Here is a 21227-nt window from a genome sequence, read left to right on the forward strand (position 1 = left end):
ATTGGTATGGCTATTATAAAAAAAAAACAAAACAGAAAATAGGTGTTGGCTAGGAGGTGGAGAAATTGTAACCCTTGTGCACTGTTGGTGGGAGTGTAAAACAGTTTTTTTGCTGTGGAAGACAGTTTGGTGGTTCTTTAAAAATACAAATACCATATGATTCAGCAATTCCACTTCTCAGTATACATCCAACAGAGTAGAAAGTAGGGTCTTAAAGAGATATTTGTACACCCCTGTTCATAGCAGCACTACTCACAAGAGCCAAGAGGTGGAAGCAATCCAAGTGTCTATAGATGGATGAATGGGTAAACGAAACGTGATATATACAGACAATGGAATGTCATTCAGCCTTAAAAAGGAAGGAAATCCTGTCACATGTTACGACATGGATGAACCTCCAGAACATTATGCTAAGTGAAATAAGCCAGTTACAAGAAGACAAATGCTGTATGAAGTATCTAAAATAGTCAAATTTATAGAAGAATGGCGGTTAGCAGGGCCTAAGGGGAGGGAGAAAAAGGGAGTTGCTGTTCAACGGCAGAGAGTTCCAGTTCTGCAAAATGAAGAAGTTGTAGAGTTTGCCCCAGAGGGAGCAGCAAGGACGCGGGTAGGGCTCGGCCTGGCCAACCCTGTGCCCGTGGGAACGACTGGAGTGGGTGGGGAGGGACACGTGGATGGAGGGGGTGGCAAGAGAAAAGGAGCATGTGACTTAAACGAATATTGCTTGCATTTTAGCCACATAAACTGGAGGGTTCATATTTCTAGACAAAAAAGATGTGAGAATGAGTCTTAAAATGATTCTCATTAATCAGAACAGAAAACTTTTTTTTTTTTAGTGAGGAAGCTTGGCCCTGAGCTAACATCTGTTGCCAATCTTCCTCTTTTTGCTTGGGAAGATTGTTGCTGAGCTAACATCTGTGCCCATCTTCCTCTATTTTGTATGTGGGACGCCACCACAGCATGGCTTGATGAGTGGCGTGTAGGTCTGCACCCAGGATCCCAACCCTCAAACCGCGGGCTGGTGAAGCCATGCGTGCGAACTTAACCACTATACCCCCGGGCTGGTCCCCAGAAAACTTTTTAAAAGCCACTTGGTTTCAGAAACCTGGTGAGGATCCGTGCACAGACTTCCACATTTGGGCCTTCAGAACAGGGGTCCCCTCAATGTTTGTGATGGTGCAACCTTGTCAATGAAAATTAAGCACACACTCCAAGTGGGTATATATTTATTTATTTATATCATTATATCATTCTACTAATATATTAGCATATGTTACAAAACACGCAACAAGAAATAGTAAAGTATGAAGAAAAATTAAACGGAGCTCTAAGGATGCCTCTCTCACCTCAGTGGACGGTCTGCCTCGTCCCTCAGTGGCTGTGGAGACCCCTGCTTTAGAACCCGGGTTTTCAGCCTAATACTTTCAACTGCAAATGCCTCCACAGACTGCCCTCCGAGGGTCTGTGCAACATTTTCCGGTGAGAGGGCCCACAGGTTTCATAGGATTTCCAAATCGTTCTGTAAGTCATAAACGCTTCACTCTCAGTTTTCTAGAGAACGAACGAAATTACAGCGCTGTTTTTTTAAATCGAGGTGTAATTCACATGGTTAACCATTTTAAAGCGAACAATTCAATGGCATTTAGGGCATTCACAGTATTGTGCAACCACCACCTCTATCTTATGCCAAAACATTTTCATCGCACCCCCTGCAAAACCTGTACAGATTACATAGTTGCTCCCTAATTCCCCTCTCCCTCCAGCCCCTGGGTAGCCATCAGTTTACTTCCCAACTCTGGATTTACCTATTCTGAATGTTTCATATCAATGGGATCACACAATATATGACTTAGTATATCTGACTTTTTAGCTTGGCATCATGCATTCGAGGCTCAGATCGTGAGTGTCACAGCAGTCACGATGATGATGATTAGAATGAGAACACAGCAGCACAGGCCGAAGGCCCTGTGTGCAGGCCTCTGGGCTGTGTCGGGATAGAACATCTCGCTTGAGAGGGAGTCCTGGACTCTCTTCTCCTGGCGGTTTGGGTTTGCTCCTGGGCTCCAGGAGGTGGGGAAGCTCGCAGCCTGTGTGGGCGCAGAAACCCAGGGGGTGGGCGCAGAAAACCAGGGGCTGGGTAATACCTTTCCTTTCTTCGCTGCATCCGCGGAGGGGCCACTCCTTGTGGGAGAAGGCTTGTGTGTGGTGATGCTGAGGGAGATAGGTGAGCCTATCGTGAGAAGTGGTGGATACACTGGCGACTGCACGGCCATGCCTGACCCCCGCTGAACACAGAAGCCCTGCAGACATGCCTCGCAGTTGTCACTGTCATGTGGCCCTTCAAGAGAGATTTCTCGGATCATAGGAATCTCTTCAGTCAACTTAAATTCTTCTCCATAGCACTTCTTCAGAATTCGGACCACCAGGTTGTTCAGGATCCTTGAGATGTTCTCATTCGTGAACTCGGGAACCTCAAACGGAGGCTGGGAGCACTTCTGACATCTCTGGGCAAAGACCCTCATCTTCACCCGGCCCCTGGACTTCACCTCACTCCAGTGCATGTGGAAAAGGACCTGAACTCGGGCAGAGGCCCAAGTGCGGGAGCACGAGGAGCACTGGAATCTGTGGACACAGAATACAAGACCTCAGCTTGGTTCAATATGGCCGAAAGGTGGGCTGTGCCAGAGGAAAGAAGGAGCTGCTGACAACACAGAGAGGGACTTGACTGGGGTCCTGGATCAGCAGGGGAAGGAAGTACAGAGAGACTCATTCCTATCTCTATTGTGCCACCAACATGCTCTTTGACCAACAGGTGTCTACCGTGAGAATAGCAAATAGCAATCCATCAGAGCTGGAAGGGATCTTGGGTGACTTCTAAGTCCAACATGATCATTTTAGAGATGAAGCACACACTGGGAACTCGTCATGCCCAGAGACCCAGTGGGTGTAAGAGGCAGGACTAGAACTCCAGTCTTCTGATCCCAAACCAAGGCTTCTTCAAATGCAGATTTAAGCGGGTCCAAGGCTCCAAGTGCAACAGTAGCCATTAAATCAGCCCCAAGAACCCGGAACTGAAATCTACAAATGGATACAAGTGCGTGCTGGTAAGTGCTACAGCCTGAATGCTTGTGTCCCCCCCCCAAATTCACAAGCCCAAGGTGATGGTGTTGGAAGGCAGGGTCTTTGGGAGGTGCTTAGGTCATGAGTGTGGAGCCCTCGTGAATGGGATTAGTGCCTTTATAAAAGAGATCCACAGAGCGCCCTAGCTCCTTCTGCCATGTGAGGATATAATGGGAAGTCTGCGACCCAGAAGAGGGCCCTCACCTGACCAGCTGGCACCCTGATCTTAGACTTCCAGCCTCCAGAACTGTGAGCAATACATTTCTGTTGCTTATAAGCTGCCCAGGCTGTGGTACTTTTTAAAATACTGTCTTATGACTAAGACAGTAAGTCACAGACCCACAGATCAGAGAGGGACCCTAAACAGTCCGCTGTCCTCAGGAAAAGCATTGCTTTGTGCCTCGGTTGCCCAGGGCCCCTGATCTGCCAGTATTACAGGGAGATCTCAGTGTCCAGCTCTCTCTTCTTTTGCCCCTCTCCAACCCGATTCATTGCTCAAGGTAGCCTGAAAACCTTTATACACCTCATGCCCCTGGCCTCAGACAGGGTACGAGAGAATGACGCCTCATCTCAGCAGAGAGGAGGGCAACTTTCTGAGCAATAATAGTTGGATGTCAGGACACGACAGGACAGATGGAGAGAAGGGAATCACATGGCTGCCCTCAGGATTGGAATTATGGGACAGCAGAGGGCTGCAGTATGGCAGGGACCTTTGGTGTTCGCCAAATTATCCATGCACTGCCTCCCATTTCCCAGCCCCTTTGCCGTTAGGTTGGGACAACGTGACCGGTTGGCTAATGGGATGTGGGCAGAAGTGATACATGCTACTTGCAGCTCTGGCGCAGAAGCCCTTAGAACATCCTCTAGCTCTCTCTTTCTCTGTGTTGGTGCCCCTGGGAGCCATGCGTGAGGTTAAATCACTGATATTTCGGGGTTTGTTACAGCAGCCAAGCCTAGCCTTGCCTGGCTTGAAGCACAGGAGCCCATGAAGTCTGCGACGGTGAACTGAGGGGGCTGGCAAGAATGAGTCAGTCGGGTTTCCCTCCGGTATTGATTCTAGCCTCACCTCACAGGGTGAACGTAAGAATGAAACGAAGGGAAGATGCCAAGAAGCTCTGACACTGTGAGTGAGATGATCTTGCTGGGAGCCCTTCAGAAAGACAGTGATGCAAAGGGCCCCGGGCTCTGTTCTCCTGAGCTGAAGTCCCCTGCCCTCCCCCGGGTCATGCTGCTCTGCTCATGTGCCAGCTCAGAGTTCAAAGTGCTCAGAGAAAAACGAGTTCAGAGTTTGCTATGATGCTGCCGGCGCCTGCTCCTGGCCTGGGAAAACCACAGGTCGCAAGAAGAGGAGAGCTCTGCTTACTCAGCCCAGACCTTCCCCCAGAGAGGGGACAGCGGGCAGGCAACCAGTCCCTGCCTCAGTCCCGAGATAGAGTCCCCGGCCCCCACCCCCTGTGCAGGTGGACAACCTCCCATCCGTGGGGCTCTGCTTTCCCACCTGGAAAAGAGAAGGTGATTCTTTGGGTGACTTCTAAGTGTCCTATTTTAAGAAGAGCCCATTAGCTCAGAGTAGAAAGCAGTAAGATTGCTGTGTTGCTCAGCTCCGCCTGTCCTCTGCCCCCTCCCTGAGGCGGTCTCCTCAGCGCCCAGGGCCTCTCCCTCATGGGCTCCACGATGGACCCGGGGTCTCCTAAGGCTGGGAGCATATGCAGTGAGCTTTGCTCAGCCAGCTCTCCTGCCATCGAGTGAAACAGCCACCATTCCTGCCCTTCTTTTTGCCTCGCTGCCCCTCGCCCTCACTCCTCGCAGCCTCATTTCTCTGAATCTAGGCCTTAGCCCACACCACGGCCCACTCCTGCTATTGTTTGTCGGTTCATTGTAATAAGGGAAAAAACTCTAATGAAGCTAAAACTTCTGATGATAGGCACCTTACTTCCTGTAATCTTCCTGGAATGGAACAAGAAAGGTAACAGGTATACACAGTAAGAAATAAGCAAGAATGTTCTGGAATAGGTATCCCTGTGTTCCCCACTCACCTGGCAAAGCCCCACTGCTGATACTGTGTCCACCCCCGCTTCTGAATGCCGGGAAGAAGGCTCTCGTCTAGTCTCAGGGTCCATTTGTGCCACGGTTTCACCTCCTGAATTAATTCCTGAAACACCTGCTTCCACACCTCCTCGTTCTGCCCCATCGCTGCTGCTATGCTGAGCCGGGTGGGTCCGGGTCTCCCGGGCTCTGACGGATCTGTAGCAGGACATGAGGTTTCCCACTTCAGACAGCAAGGGCTCAGATCTGCTCTCCCTTTGTGTACCTGGCCTGGGCCTGGGTACCAGGTCTTTGCCCCGAGGACAAAGGTCAGTTGAGTCTAGCTCCAAGTTCAAAGAGCACTAGGCTCCACAGGGAATTTCGAAAGACACAGAATGCATGGTTTCATCCATCAAAATATCCCCAGAGGAGAGTGCAGGACGCATGTCAGGAGGAGTGGGTCTCAGGCGGGCTCTGCTGTTTACCTACCTCTGACCGGGAACACAGTCTTTTCCCATCCTTTCTAACATTTGAAAATCCTTGTCCATTGGGCTGCTGTGCTCATGATCGGGGAGGAGAGAACGAAGAGGGACACGGCCGCGATGGGACCTCCCCCGAGTTCCTGCGTCCCTGCTCTGTGTTCTTGACTTCCTCACTCGTGCCCGGTCTCTGTAGGACAGTATTTTGCAGACACTAAGCTGGCCAAGTCAACCCCCAAGGCCAGTCTTCCATGCACTAGAAACCAAAGCTGATGCAGTCCCTGAGATGAGGCTACAAGGTCCCCACATGGGTGACAGGCCAGCGGCCATACCCCAGCATGCTTCACTATCCCCACTTCCTTGAGGAGAGGCTGGAGAAGGAGAGAGAAGCAGGGGCAGACTACCGGGTGGGCACTGAAGCAGGCAACAGCCCAGGGAGGGTGGACAAGATTCGGGGTGTCTGCATCACATGGCCCGGTCCACGGACATTGACCTGTGTGCTGACTACCTCCCAAGAGGAAAGCCCCACCCTTGGCAAGTCCTCCAGCCTGGCAGCCCCCGTCTCAGCTCAGGCCCACATAACAGCCTCTGCCCTGGCCTCCCCGCTGGCTCCGGAGCTGTGCTGGCCACTCTCTACACTGCAGCCTGAGGGTCTTTCCAGAGGCAGAAACCCCCACCTACACAGTGCTGCTTAGCGTGGCATCTGGACACCTCACAGGCTACTCCAGCCAGGCTCATCCTCCCCTAAGCCCATATCCACCCTACACCCTAAATCCCAGCCCCTCGCTCGGTGCCCTCCTCTGAACACTCCTGCCATCCCAGCCCTGTGCCTCGCACTCATGTCCACCCCACCCACAGCACCTGCCTTCCCTCCGTCACACAGCTCCTGTCCCTGGCCTGGGCCAGCCTCCTGACTGCCGCTGCAGGGAGCAAGCTCAGCGAGGTGACAGGGCTCCCTCCCTCTCCCCACAGCAGAACAAATGCAAACACTCTTCCGCATCACAGAGTAGTTCAGACAGAGCGATGACCAAAACAAAGAATTGGTCTTCCTTTCTGGTCTGAAATCGTGTGTGAAATCGTCATATCTAGTCCTGTTTCATTAAAACAGGTCCTTGAGGGGCCTGGCCCATGGCGGAGTGGTTAAGCTCACGCGCTTCACGTCTGCAGCCCAGGGTTTCGCTGGTTCAGATCCTGGGTGTGGACCTAGCTCCGCTCATCAGGCCATGCTGAGGCAGCGTCCCATACAGCACTGCCAGAAGGTCCTACAACTAGAATAAACAACTATGTATTGGGGGACTTTGGGGAGAAGAAGAAGAAAGAAACATTAGCAACAGATGTTAGCTCAGGGCCAATCTTTAAGGAAAAAAAAGCAAAAAACAAAACAAAGCAAAAAACCTACCATCCTTGAAAGTAATTGTGCAAGGAGCTCTGGAAAGACGCCCAGATAGCCGAGTGTTTCTGTGTCACATAAAAGTTCCCTTTAGCCTCTTGCTCTAGTAAGACTTTTCTAATTGAAAACTCTGCATTCTTAAATGATAGAAATTTTTGAACATAAGTATTTAAGAATGCGAGAAAGTTTGTCACATTTAAATTAAAATAGGCTAAATGGCTTTCTCCCTATCATGAGTGACGTCATTTACCTGATTTTCCAGAGAATCCTGGGTGGGGGTGGGGGGATGTCAAGGTTTAGGAGAACACACGCAAGCTCGGCAGGGCTGAAGATAGCTAGATGTTCAGATTTGTCAGAGCAGCCTTCTCTCTTCTCACTGGGACGCTGCTCCTCCCAGCCCCAGAAGCTCCCACTGAATTGGTCCTGGCATCAGCACTTCTAAAGGCCTCCCAAGTGAGTCTACTGCATGGTGATGGTGAGACCACGCTGGGCGGCTGAAGGGAAGGCAAGCCCGGGGAGATCCTGGTCAGCAATCACAGGAGAGGGAACAGACCCACAGCCAAGGTGTCCCTCCCTCCCGCCATGCTGAGGCAGACGCAGCAAGGCTTATGGGAGTTTTTAATGGAGTCAATCTAGGGCTGCCTGGCCGCATCCACTGGCTGGGTCAGATACTTGGCAGCAGGCCACAGGGAGGGGCAGCGAGCTCTAGAAGGAAGAGGAGGAGACAGAAGAGGGTGGGAGGGAGGGAGGGAGGAAAGAAAGGAGGGTGGGAAAGGAAAGGGAGCGGTTTGCTGTGGCAGCATTTGGCAGCCTCCCAATCTACCTCCTTCCCACCCTGGCTGCTGCTGCTGCCCCAGAGTTCAGCTGCTTCCTCAGTGGCCTGACCGTGGCAGCCTACTCACCCTCCGGTTTTGTTTCTCAGTATAACTTTGCTCAGATCAGAAATTAACCAGATTCGGGGAGCCCTCTTAGTCAATTTCTCTCTTTCAACTTCTTTCTCTGTGCTCCTCCCACCTACTCCCAACTTCAGGGCAGATTAAGAGAAGATATACAAAGGGGGTGAGGTGCAGGGGAAAGAATCTGGATGGGAGGCAGAGGGTCTTTGGTCTGGGGCCCTGATCAGCGGTGTGACAGAGGACAAGTCACTTCAGGCTTTTTGAGGATGAAATGCCACCTTTTATGTGGAAGGAAGCTAGGCATGCCTGGTGCGGAGAAGAGGCCGTAAGCCAGTGCTGGTCTCTCATCTGGTTGAGCTTGACAAAAACAATTTCCAGGACTTCATTTGGAACACGCTGAACTCTCACAGAGACCCATCCCCCCTGGAAACGGATGTTTCTACGCATAAATACAAGTTTGTCTCACTGCCTCTTATCTGGCCAGGGTTGGCTGGGCTCTGTCACTCCCTTCCTCGCGGGGAATGGCTGTGGCACATCCCTGCACATCATCTCAGCTTCTAACCCAGAGGCCATTCGCCTTCAGGCAGGGTCAGGGCTCAGCCTGGACAGTCGCTGTCGCTTTTTCTGAACACTGGGCTGGGTCCTGGGCCTGCTGCTGCGGGGAGGCCATCTCTGAAAGCTTGGGACATGCACAGAGCAGGAAAAATTTGAGTCATTCAACACCCACATTCCCAGCAGAAATCAAACTGCCTTCTTGTTTTATCTCATATTGTAAACGTGTCATTTTCGCGGTCTATTTGTACTATAGTTTTAGAATTTTTGTTGGTGAGTTTGTGTTCTAAGTGGTCCTGAAGCGCCCTGTTGAAGTGCTGTCTAGTGTTCTTAAGCACGGAAGGCTGTGATGTGCCTTACGGAGAAAATGGGTGCGCTAGATAATGTCCATTCAGGCATGAGTCACAGTGCTGTTGGCTGTGAGGTCAATGTCAATGAATCAACAATATATACAAAATAAAATATCTTTAAATAGAAACAACATAAGGTTATATATTGATCAGTTCACCAAAGTGTTGTTACCAGAGGCTCCCTGGGACCTAACTCTGCATTTCCCCTGGGAGCAATGTTTTAGTATTTGCTAATTCAGTGTGTGTGGCAACATTATAGAGCAGAACCACTGTAAATAACAAGAATGGACTATATTCCCCTTTGTCCACCCAGTGGTTTGCCTTCCCTCAGGCCTTTCTATGGCGGGGGCTGGGTTGGCAAGGTTAAATCACTTCTGAGCCTGCTCCCACCCTGTGTGTAGGGCCTGGGTCTTGCTTGATCAGCAGAAACCCCCAGATCCATTGCAACCATGTGTCCTTCTGGCTCCCTTCTGGGCAGGCAGCCTAGCTACAGGGATTTGTAACGATCTGGGCCTGGCCAGCCCAGATCCTCCCTTATCCCACGAGAAGAACATTGCATCTTACAGGGACAGAGAGCCCCTCCATGTGAGCTACTGTTCTGGGAACGCTGTTGTTACCAAGGACAGCCCTTTGGCAAGCATGCAGCTTTGGTTTCTCTGCCTACTTGAGCAAGCTTCTCTTGGGGGGCGGTTGCGGGCCTTCACATTACTTCCGTCCAGCCGGCCGCCATTGGACACTCTTCCTGTAAGTAAGGCCCAATAAACCTGTATGTCTCCTTCGCAGTCTCCAGTTTGTTTCTTCAGTCTGTTGGCACAATACTCAGCCGCCCTAGCCCAGCTGGACTTGTGGCGGAACACTATGACCCAGTTTTTGTCCAGAACATTGCTAATTACTAGTATAGTTGGCTAGTAGCATTAGACCCTGCAGGATCTCCAGTCCTCTGCAGCCTGCATCTTACATCTATGTCACAGAGATCAGAGTCCACAGTGGCAGCTTTTTACCAGCCTGGCTTCTAAACAGGTGGTTAGGAACAACAGGAAGGCCTTCATGCACTCCCTCACTCTGGCTATAGATGATAGAATCCACTGGAAATCTAGCCATTTTCTTTTCTTCTTCTTTTCCCAAAAGCCCCCCAGTACATAGTTGTGTATTCTAGTTGTAGGTCTTTCTGGTTCTGCTATGTGGCTGGATGAGCAGTGCTAAGTCTGTGCCCAGGATCCGAACTGGCAAAGCCCTGGGCCGCTGAAGCAGAACGCACAAACCCAACCACTCAGCCACAGGGCTGGCCCCAGATCTAGCCATTTCTGACAGCAATTTCTTTTTATGCCAGTGTACCAAATTCCCTGGAGTTTGGAGAACGGTGGATGTATTCCAGGAAAGCAGCTCCACTCCATCCTCAGCTCAGTGCTTTCCAACCTGATTTCCGACTTCTAGCCTCCAGGACTGTAAGAGAATACATTTTCATTGTCTCCAGCCGCCCAGCCTGTGGCGATTTGTAAGGCAGCCCCAGGAAACTAATACAGAGGGGTTTAAGCCCTGCTGGCCTTTCCCCACTGTCTGAGGGTTGGGGCCACCTGCTTGCTTTTCCAGCAGGTACAAGGACGAGGAAGCAACTTCAGCATGTAGCGTGTTCCTTCCTTTTCCTACCTCCCACCACGTCCTCTTTATTTGTTGGAATGGTGAGCGGGGACCTTCATTATTTGTTGACTGGGCAATTTTAATAGTCCCTTAACTCACATTCTTTCCCTAGCATTCCCTCTCAAAAATCATCCTTTACAGAGTTGCCAAAGAACTCTCTTTAACATCCAAATGCCATGCCCAGGCCACGCTGGCTGCCTCACTCTTCCTCGAACATGATGAACTGGAGCATGGGCCACTCAGTTACTTCCTCCGTGTCGCCCTCAAATGTCACCTTAGTAGGGAGGTCTTCCTTAATTTCCCGAGATGCGACCTCCTCTCCCACACTCTTTCCCTCTCACATTCTATGTTTGTCCTTTTGTTTGTTTGTTTTAAAATTTCATCCCAGCATAAACTTAGTTTCTAGGGCACCGCCAGTCTAAATAGGAGAGCAGGCAAAGTCCGTTCACTGGAACGGTGCCTGGGTGCTCGATAATTACTTGAATAAATGTTGCATGAATTCCGTCCACCTTCTGTTACCCTCTGTAGAACTATCCCAATCTGGGGTCAGTGCGGGAGGAGGGGGGTTGAGGATGGTCCTGCGATCGTTCTTAGCACAGTTTTTAGAGGGCAGCTGTCCATGGTTTCTGGACCTGTGCTTGCTCTGGGGGATCATTTGTGTTTCCTCTCTGATAACTTGCCTCTTTCTTTTGGGTCTTTCTGGGACGTGTCCCATTCCCGATGTGGTCATCCTTAAACAGTTCCCTCTGTTTGGTCAAGGAAGGCCTCTTTTCTCTTTCAAACCTGGCCATCTTGGCCTCTATGACCTTATTCCCCAAAGATATTATTCCGTAAGTCAAGTTTAATAAAAAAATGCCTTCCACTATTTTTCTTTCATTTTGCACTGCTCTTGTGATAAATGCAAGAGCAAAAAAAAAAAAAAAAAAAAAAACCTTTATAAACCAATTTAGTTCTTCCTTGAGACTGATAAAATCCTAACCAGTCTCCTAATCAGTAATTCCTAGGGACAGACTTTCCCATCCTTGGGACTTTTCAAAGTTCTATTTGAACCACTAGTTTTATTTTCATTCAGCTGAGGGTTTTTTTTACTTCAACCCAGTAAAATGACTTGCTCTTTATATTATAAAAGTTTCCATTTACTGATGTGAAAATTAATAAAGGGAAACCTCATTTAAAAATGGAGTCAGGAGGCCAGAAGGGGGAGCTCTCATGCAGTACCTCTCAAGGTCAGTTATGGGAAAGACAGCCAATTACAGACCCCAACACAAAGAATTTGTCAACAGGAAGACAGTCAATTACAGACCCCAACAGAAGTTGTCAGAAGGAAAGAATAGTCAATTACGGGAAGAAATCTACATTGCATCCCAAGCAGAAATCGACTACCCCAATGAGAACACATCATCACCTTGAACTCTTGCTTTCCTCCAATGTACTTTCATTCAAAACAATCCCTCCCAATTTCCTTCTTTTTCTCTATAAAATAATGTTCCTTTTCCTTGTTTATTGGGTTTGCCTATGGTCTGCCATAGCGTGCGTATCCCAAATTGCAATCCTTTGGCTATTCATGAATAAACACGTTTAATTGGTAAAAGAACTGGCTGTTTTATTTTTAAGGTTGACACTGATTATCTGTTCATTGACTGAAATTCATCATCCTTCTGAGTTAAAATTCGCAGCCTGGACCAGGGCTTATGTAATGAGCAGTCCAGAACCAACGTGAGACCAAGTGACTGGCTACATGAATCCCTTCCCCGGCACAGCCGTTGAGGGACCTCAGTGGCACCTACTAACGTCTAGATGAGATGTACAGGCTACAGCTGTGCACAGGGCTGCTCTGAGGCCCCGAGGTGCTGACTCCGCAGAGCCCCCACCTGCTCCTGCCATGAAAATGGGGAACCCCCAGAGTGGGCAGTGGCCCTCACTGTTCAGTCCTTTTGCCTTCTCTTGGAGCATCTTTATTTGTGTTTTGAGTTTATTTTTTTCATAATTCTGTTGTTAATGATGCAAAAAAAGTGAAAATGTATATGACTATTATTTTAAAGTAAACATTATTATTAAAATGTCTAACACAGCCCCTCCTTCTGTTAAAGTAGTTAAACAAGGAGTCCATTGGACTGAAGTGGCTCTGATAGTCACCTTGGTCACCTAGGTAAGCAAACAAAACCTAAGCCAGAGTCAAAGCCCTGGAATCTGGGAAAACGAAACTTAGGAACAATCAATCACAACAAGCCAACTAGGCTTTGCCGACTTAGGCAACTGCTTAAGCTATAGCCAACCAAATAATTTCCTTGCTGAGCTTCTCGTCTTCTCTATAAAAATCTCTCCCCTGGTTCCTGGCAGTGGAGCACACCTAGCCACTTTCCATTTGGTATTGCCTGATTCAAACTGATGTATGCTCCAAGAAACTCTTGAAAATTTTAATATGCCTTGGTTTGTCTTTTAGCGTTTCTTTTACTCAATAGTATGTATGTGAGATGCATCCATGTTGTTCCACGTAGCAATAAGTTATTGATTCCCAATCTTGGATATTCCATTTAATGAAAACTGCAATGTATTTATCCACACTGTTACCAGCTACAAACATAGTTTCTTTACCTGCCACTCAAGAGGGGCCAAATAAAAACTGGAACCCCAGGCTTATGGCAAGGAAAGGGTTTTTATTTTGGGTGATATCAGCTGGGAGATGAGAGAGAGCCCTCAAATTTGTCTTGTCTCCCCAAAAGATGGGAGGCAAGGGGGTTTTAAAGGTTGCAAGGAACATGGCTGCTTGTAGGGAGGGGGAGCCTATGGCCTTGCTAGTTGGTGCTTTCCCACAAGCCTGCATCTGACCTTGTGAGGCTGTTACCCAAAGTTCGGTCTCTGATCCTAATGCAAATCCAAATAACGAGAACAGAGTCTTGGGAGGAAAAGGAAAGGCTTTGCTTTGCCAGGCAGAGGGAGCAAAGCAAAGGGCCAGGGCCCTAAAAGTTGCTTGCTCCCCGTTAAGAAATGGGTAGGGGTTTTTATTTGGGGTTTTAGGTAGGGAAGGGGGGCCATGGACTTCTTGGTCAGCATTTTCCCATTGGCCTGTGTCTGGGGCTGCTTCCAGCAGAGGAGACCAAGGATTTCTCAGATAAGTGTCCTTGGCTGTTTATCTCCATGGTGGAAGGTAGACTCGGACGTCAGTAAGCCAAGAAGTTGGGCCTGGGAAGCTTCGGTTTCTTGATATTCTCTGGACATTAGTTTCTCTGTGAAAGAACTTCAAGGTCCTGGGATTAGCTACAAGCCCAGTTTGAGGCCATCTGGGCTTTAAAAATTTGTAACTTCTGTTTGGTTGTAAAGCTCAGGGAGTCAGAGGTTAAAGAAACAAATATTTGCACATGAGTGTAACCAAAGACCCAGGGAACTGGGAATGAAGGCTTTTAGTTTTAACCCCATACATGCTAGGTTCATCGCAGGGGAACCACTACCAGGGCTGATATTAACTAAGAGCTGGTAACAAGGCTGTCTGCAGAGAGGAGGATAGCTAGATAAGGGAATCCATTGTAGGTGGGTGTCCTTGGTTGTCTGCCTCTGTGGTAGATGATGGATTCTGGTGCCAGGAAGTCAAGGAGTAAGAAGGGAAAGGGGATGAGTGCTTTGGTTTTAACTCCATATATGCTGGGTTTAATGTAGGTGAACTGATATCAGGGCTGGTATCAACACTACTGTTGTTGCTTGTGTGGGTCGTTTCCAGTGTTTGATTATTACTATGCATATGCTTAGACATGTCTTTTTGTTGGGTGCCTAACTGGGGAAATGCGTGCTCATAGGGTATGCATATGTTAGCCTTCAGTAGATGTGCCAGTTTTTGAAAGTCTGTGAGTGTCTCAGCTGCTCCAGTCCTCACCCACACTTGGTGTCATCATTCTTTTAAAATTTAGCCTTTCTAGAGGGCATGTAGAGATATCTCAGCACGATTTAAATTTACATTTCCCTGATTACTGAAGTTGAGTATCTTTTCATAATGTTGATAGATCATTTGGATAGTCTTTTTTGTGAAGTACTTGGTTGAGTCTTTTCCTCATTTTAAAAACCAAGCTGTTTATCTTTTCCTGATTGGTTTGTTGGAATTTTTAAAATGTATTTTCCATATTGGTTCTTTTTCAGTTACATGTGTGACAAATATATGTCTCATCTTTCTGCTTTGGAGAGCTTTATGATAATAAATTTAAATAAAATAAATACTTATTACCTAAAATAAATAAAGTAAAACCCAGAGGAAATAGTTAGCTTCCTAAAATTATAGAACATTAAAATAGACAACATCTGAATATTCCTATAATTATTAAAGAAAACCACAGAAACTGATTTCTAGGTTCTGTGATCTAGGTTTGTGTTCTAGGTAAGTTCTACAAAGCATTCAAGGAAAAGATAATTCCAATCCTACACAATTTTTTTCTACATGTCATAGGAAAGGAAGTCACATTTGATAACTCATTTTATTAGTACAGTACAACCTTGATTCAAAAGATAACCAAGAAAAATTATAGGCCAATGTCATCTAAGAACTTAACTAAAAAACTCCCAAACCCACACAGATAACAACAAAAAACCCCAACAAAGTTAATCTAGTAATGTATTTATTTATTTTTTGGCGAGGAAGATTCACCCTGAGTTAACCTCTGTTGCAAATCTTCCTCTTTTTTGCTTGAGGAAGATTCACCCTGAGCTAACATCTGTGCCAATCTTCCTCTATTTTGTATATGGGTCACAGCCACAGCATGGCTTGATGAGTGGCATAAGTCCATGCCCAAGATCCCAACCCACAAACCCGGGCCACTGAAGCAGAGTGTGCTGAACTTAACCACTATACCATGGGGCTGGCCCCCAGCAATGTATTTTAAAATGTATCTTAACCAAGTTGATTTTATGCTAGGAATGCAAGAATGTTTTAACAGAAAATATATTATTGTAATTCACCACATTAACATATAATCTTTAAAACAGATGTGAAAAAAAATGGTATTCAGTAAAATCCAACATCCACGTAAGACGCAAAGAAAGAAATCTTAGCGAATCAGGACTACATGGGAATTACTCTGCCTGATTGAGTAATAAACCCTGCAGGAAAATCACTCCACAAGGTGAAACAATAGCAGCTTATCTTAAAAACCAGAAATGAGACAGGGGACCCGCCAGCATTTAACTCGTGAACCTTTATTCAATGTTGTAACAGAGGTCCTAGGCAGCTGAATGAGTTGTTGAAAGAAACGGTTATAGGGATTGGAAAGGAGAAAGAAAAACTGCTGTTATTCACAGACAAGATGATTGTTTACATAGGAAAAAAATCCCAAGAGAATCTAGAGATAAACAATGAGAATTATTAAGAGTTCAACAAGTTTTCTGGATATAGGATGCACAGAGCAAAATTATGTGCCTTTGTTTACACCAACAACAAAAAATAGAAAACGAAAAAAATGTTAAAGTGACATTTACAATAGCAATAACAATAACAAAATATTAAGGGACCTCAGAATAAATCTAATGAAAGGTGTTGAAGAATTTCATGGAAAAATTACATAACTTTATAAAAGACATTTTAAGAAGACTCAAATTTCTTCCAAGTTCTGGAAGGAGTTCTGAAAGGAATACTATACCATGTGCACGGGCAAAATGATTCAGTATAAAAATGTCAGTTTTTCCCAAATTAATCTAAAAGCTCAATGCAATTTCAATCAAAATTCTGATGGGACTTTTTACGGAACTTGACGAGTTTGATTCTAAAATTTATACAGAAGAAAGGGCCAAAATAACCAAGATAATTTTAAAGAAGATCAAGTTGGGGCAGGAGTACTCCCTACTAGATAGTAACACTTATTTAAAACAAAAACATTATGGTAATCAAGGCAGTGTGCACAAACTGCCTAATTAAATAGAATAGAAAGCCCAGAAATGGACCCACCCACACCTAGAAGTATGACGTCTGACGGATATAGCACTGAAGATGATTAGGAAAAGCTGTAGCTATCAATAAATTTTTCCAGGACAATGGGCTATCCAATAAATCCAATTAGATCCCTACCTTAAGTTCTTGTGGATTAAGAATTTAAATATGAAAAGTAAAATTTCAAAATCTTTTCAAGTACATACTTAAACAAGACAGAAAAAAGAAGAACTAAACATTTGACTAAACTTTTTTCTCATGTGACACTCTTAAAAATGGAAAAAAGATGCCACAAAATGGGAGAAGTTATTTTCAACGTATTTGAACAAAAAAGGGGTTAATATATGAAAAACTTTATAAAGCAATGAGAAAAATATAAACAACCCAATAAAAAATGGGCGAAAGGTATGAATAGTTAATTTACAGAAGAGAAAGTATGAAAGATCAATGAACATTTGAAAAGATATTCAACCTGACCTGTGATCCAGAAATGAAAGTTAAAGTCAAAATGAGGTCACGTTATACAGCAGTCAGATTTGCAAAACCTGAAACGTTTGAAATACCAAGTGTTTATAAGCACGTGGCTCAAGAAGGATACGTAAACACTGCGGATATCAGTGGAAATTAGTACAACCACCTTGGAAAGCAGTTTGGCGTTAAAGAGCCACATGCCCTATTCAGCTATTTAGCAATTCTACTTCTATGCATATTATCCAGAAAAATGCCTACACAGGTATCGCACAGATATGAACTAGAACATTTATAGAAATATCATTTTAATACCAAATCAACCAGAAACCTCTCCATTCCCTGTGAATAAATAAATGAATTTTGTTACAGTTATCTAAAGGAATTCTATACAGCAGTGAAAATGACTGAACTAGAATAGGAGTCAGCAAGCTACGACCTGCAGCCAAATGTGGAGCATCACCTGTTTTTGTACAGCCCAAGAACTAAGAATGGTTTATAAAGATGAACATTTGCAATAGATGGGGAACATTAACTTTGATGTTATTCCTTCAAAAAGAATTCCAGTCTTCTTCTTCTTCTTCTTCTTCTTTTTTTTTTAAAGATTGACACCTGGGCTAACAACTGTTGCCAATCTTTTTTAATTTTTTTATTTAAGGATTGGCACCTGGGCTAACAACTGATGCCAATCTTTTTTTTTTTTTTCTGCTTTATCTCCCCAAACCTCCCCTGTACACAGTTGTATATCTTAGTTGCAGGTCCTTCTAGTTGTGGGATGTGGGATGCCGCCTCAACGTAGCCTGACAAGCGGTGCTGATCCGAACCCTGGGCCGCCGCAGCGGAGCGCGAGAACTTAACCACTCGGCCACGGAGCCGGCCCCCAGTCTTCTTCTTACTAGACCTGTATTACCAGAAAAAAACTGTATTTAATTATTATTATCATATTTTGAATTTCACCAATAAAGGTTTTGTGGAAATTTGTCTTCCCTCTTATTATACAAGTACTTACACAATATCCTCAATTTTGCCTCTTGGTTCGTACAGCCTAAAATATGTATTATCTGGCCCTTTACAGAGGGAGGCTTGCTGACCTCTGAATTAGAGCCATGGACACATCTCCCAATCATATCGTTGGGCAAAGAATTCAAGGTGCTGGAGAATATGCACAATATGATGCCACTTACATGAAGAAGAGAACCTATGTTGCTTAGGGAAACACCCACTTGCACTAAAACGTAAGAAAATTCATTCACATAAAGGAGCGCGGATGTGACCAAGGAGGGGTACACAAGCACATTGTCTATATTGACAGTATTTCATTTCTTAAGCTGGAAGTACAGTCTGATTGTTCAATCTTTCTTTATCCATATATGTTTTGAGTATTTTATAATAAATTAAAAGCACGCAGACATGAGATGAGGGAAGAATTAGAGTCTCTTCAAAGATGCCAGACTCTGTGCCACTGGCTGGTCCCTGTGCCTGACGGAGCCCTTTCCTCAGGGTCCTGAGAGAGCCCGTGGCTGTGTTGTGGCTGTGAGGTGCCCTGGCTACGCTAGAAAGTGTTTCCATCTGGGGCTTGGGAGGGCGCATGCTCCCTACCCTTCTACGAGCTGCGATGAGCATCTCTGAGCAGAAGATGCCATGGTGGGCACAGAGAGCAGAGAACACACTGCACTCTCATGAAAGAAAACAGTGTAACTTTACACACTTTGCGCCAACCAGCAAGGCCACATGCTCTCCCTCCCCTGCCTAAACCTCAAAGAAAAACCCCTACCTTGCTTCCTTCTAGGAGATGGATCTTTGGGTTTGTAACTTTGGGTTCCCTTTGAGTGTGGTTTCATTATGGGCCCTGCTCCCTTCCGGCTGAGGCTGTGGCTGGCCTGTCCCTGAGACCAGCCTGCCAAAGAGATGCTCACCTAGACCAGGGACACCAGTCACACCTCATTGCCACACATGAAAGCCAGGGAGAGCCAACCAGGAGGGATCCCTGGTCAGTACCTCCCAGGGCCAAGCTCCAAGTGAGCACTCAAGGCTGGCATTTGCGAGTGGGAAGCTAACCAGCCTTGCTCTTCCTACCACCAGCACGGGGTGCAGACCACCAGCCTGAGCCAGTTACCGGCCACAAACACAGGTTCTTTTGCCCGCCATATGCGAGAGAGAGGGAGAGAGAGAGCATAATAAAAACTAGAACACCAGGCTTATGGCAAGGAAAGGGTTTATCAAAGGGCAGCCAGACAAGGAGATGAGAGCTAGAACTCAGATCCATCTCCTGGAAGGAAACAAGGTAGGGGTTTTTATTTGAGGTTTTAGGCAGGGGAGGGGGAGCATGTGGCCTTGCTGTTGGTGCTCCCCCACTGCCCCCCAGCCTGGCCTGGGTTTGGCCTTGTGAGGTTGTTTGCAGGGAGGAGAACGGCGAGATAAGGGAATCCGCAGGTGGATATTCTTGGTTGTCTACTTCCGTGGTGGATGGTGGATTCTGGCGCCAGGAAGCTGAGGAGTTGGGGTGGGGGAAGTTTCAGCTTCTTGATATTCTCTGGATGTCAGTTTCCCTGTAATAAAACTTCAAAGCACAATGTTAGCATGAGGCCACCCGGCTCTAACAATTTGTAACTTCTATTTGCCTTGTGAAGTTCAAGGATACAGAGGTTTAAAAAACCGATAATTAACATCTGCTCGGTAACTTAGAGAAGCGTGGGAAGGGAGGAGTGCTTGGGGTTTTAACCCCATATATGCTGGGCTTAATGTAGGGGAACTGATATCAGGGCCAGGATCAAGTTTGCATTTCTCATCCCACCGGCTTAGCCCCAAAGTGGTATAATCAGGTCGGCGTATTAAATTAGGACACACTCGTCTGGGGCCAAGGCTGACCTTCTCTCCCAGCAGGAGTGCTCCCAGGGCAGCAGAAGAGTCAATAAAGAACTATTAACTGTGATAAAAAGTAAGTGGAGAGGGGCTGGCGAGTGGTGTAGTGGTTAAGTTCTTGTGCTCTGCTTCAGCAGCATGGGGTTCGTGGGTTTGGACCCTGGGTGCAGACCCACACACCACTCATCAAGCCATGCTGTGGTTGTGTCCTGTATACAAAATAGAGGAAGATTGGCACAGATGTTAGCTCAGGGACAATCTTCTTCAAGCAAAAAGAGGAAGACTGGCAACACATGTTAGCTGGCAACATATGTTAGCTCAGGGACAATCTTCCTAACCAAAAAAAAAAAAAAAAAAGAGTAACTAGAAGGTACAAGGAAGCTCCATCTGGTACTGCAGGGCCAGGGAGCGTGTTGAAGGAAGGACAAACCTAGAAGGGGTTCAGGTCTGTTCGAGAAGGTGTGATCCTCACATTGGAGAGCAGAGACATTCAGTGGACGCCAGTGGGGACAGGAGGCCTTCTGACTGTCTGAGCCACGTGGAAGTTTTCACAAGGGAGGCACCTCAATATGCAACCTCTGGGGCCATAGGCCACTGTGCGTGGCCGCGCTGGTCTGGGTGGCAGCACACAGCAGGCCTGAGGAGCACACCGGCTGCACGGGGCTCGGGGCTCTGTGTTGAGAGGGCTGCGGAAAAGGTTATCACCAGATCCAGGCTGCAAGGTTGCCCCAGGACAGCCTGTCCCCACACCACCCGTCCTCCCTCAGACCATGCTGGAAATGGCGGGGAGGGCCCTTTCCTCTTTCAGTGTTGCTCCAGCGCCCTCTACTGAACAAGCTTATCATCGCACCCACTCGAAAGGAGAAATAGCTCCCGCTCAGAGCATATATTGAAGGGTGCGTTCAGAGTTGGGGGCAATACGTTGACACAAACTTCATTACAAATGCAGGACCTAACCACACTGAAGGGGCTGGGGGAAAGGGGGCCGATCTAAATAACTCTGGAAGACAGTGTTTTGCCTGGACATTGTAAGGCAAAAGATGAAAGGAACTGTAAATATCATACTCTGGTAAATTTGTTTCCCAGAGGGGTACAGGTTACCAATCCTGAAATTGCTTCACAAGTGTGCTGGCATTGAAGCAATAAGTAAATGGATGATGGAAGGTGGCCCAGGTTGTTGCCACCATAAGAGAAGGAAGTTACAGATAGACAAGAAAGGAAGGCTAGAAGGAAGCCTGAGGACTGGATTAGAATTGGAGACATCAGCATGAAGCTCAACATATACACTGAAACAATGCAAATACGTCTGGATACATGATCGCATATATTATCTATCTGTCTGCTGAGAAGGCCTAGTAGCAACAAGCACACCCAGTGCTCAGGTCTTGGTTTCTAAATATCAGTCTCCAAAAAAGGAATGAAGACTCCTTGGTGAAATGGCTGGGGCAGGCAAGGGGCAGGAAAAATGCAAGATGAGCCGGAGAATCTTATTTTTTAAGAATTTTATTGTGTTTATTTGCCAAATTGTTTATAAATTTTATT

The 21227-nt window shown here is 46.6% G+C and overlaps 1 protein-coding gene across 3 annotated transcripts; it reads right to left on the reverse strand.

Moving 5' to 3' along the window:
* Nucleotides 1–1215: 1215 nt before the first annotated feature.
* Nucleotides 1216–7659, reverse strand: RTP3 (receptor transporter protein 3). Of its 3 annotated transcripts, none has more exons than XM_046663506.1 (5): nt 7265–7659; nt 7024–7082; nt 5635–5814; nt 5157–5364; nt 1216–2622 (listed from the first exon to the last, which is right to left on the reverse strand). In XM_046663506.1, the coding sequence occupies exons 4-5, from the start codon at nt 5309–5311 to the stop codon at nt 1893–1895; spliced, it is 885 nt and encodes a 294-aa protein (XP_046519462.1). In that variant the 5' UTR covers nt 5312–5364; nt 5635–5814; nt 7024–7082; nt 7265–7659; the 3' UTR covers nt 1216–1892. The 3 variants fall into 3 exon arrangements, with proteins under 3 accessions (XP_046519462.1, XP_046519386.1, XP_046519308.1); XM_046663430.1 differs by having other exon boundaries at nt 7024–7151; XM_046663352.1 differs by lacking the exon at nt 7024–7082.
* Nucleotides 7660–21227: the final 13568 nt, after the last annotated feature.

Source organism: Equus quagga, chromosome 1 (genome assembly GCF_021613505.1).
Source record: "Equus quagga isolate Etosha38 chromosome 1, UCLA_HA_Equagga_1.0, whole genome shotgun sequence".
Lineage (NCBI taxonomy): Eukaryota > Metazoa > Chordata > Mammalia > Perissodactyla > Equidae > Equus > Equus quagga.

Coding starts and splice junctions, on each gene's coding strand:
- RTP3 (XM_046663352.1), bottom strand. CDS start 5,311: ATGGGGCAGAACGAGGAGGTGTGGAAGCAGGTGTTTCAGGAATTAATT. Junction 2,623..5,156: donor CAGCAGTGGGGCTTTGCCAG/GTGAGTGGGGAA, acceptor CTGTGTCCACAG/ATTCCAGTGCTCCTCGTGCT.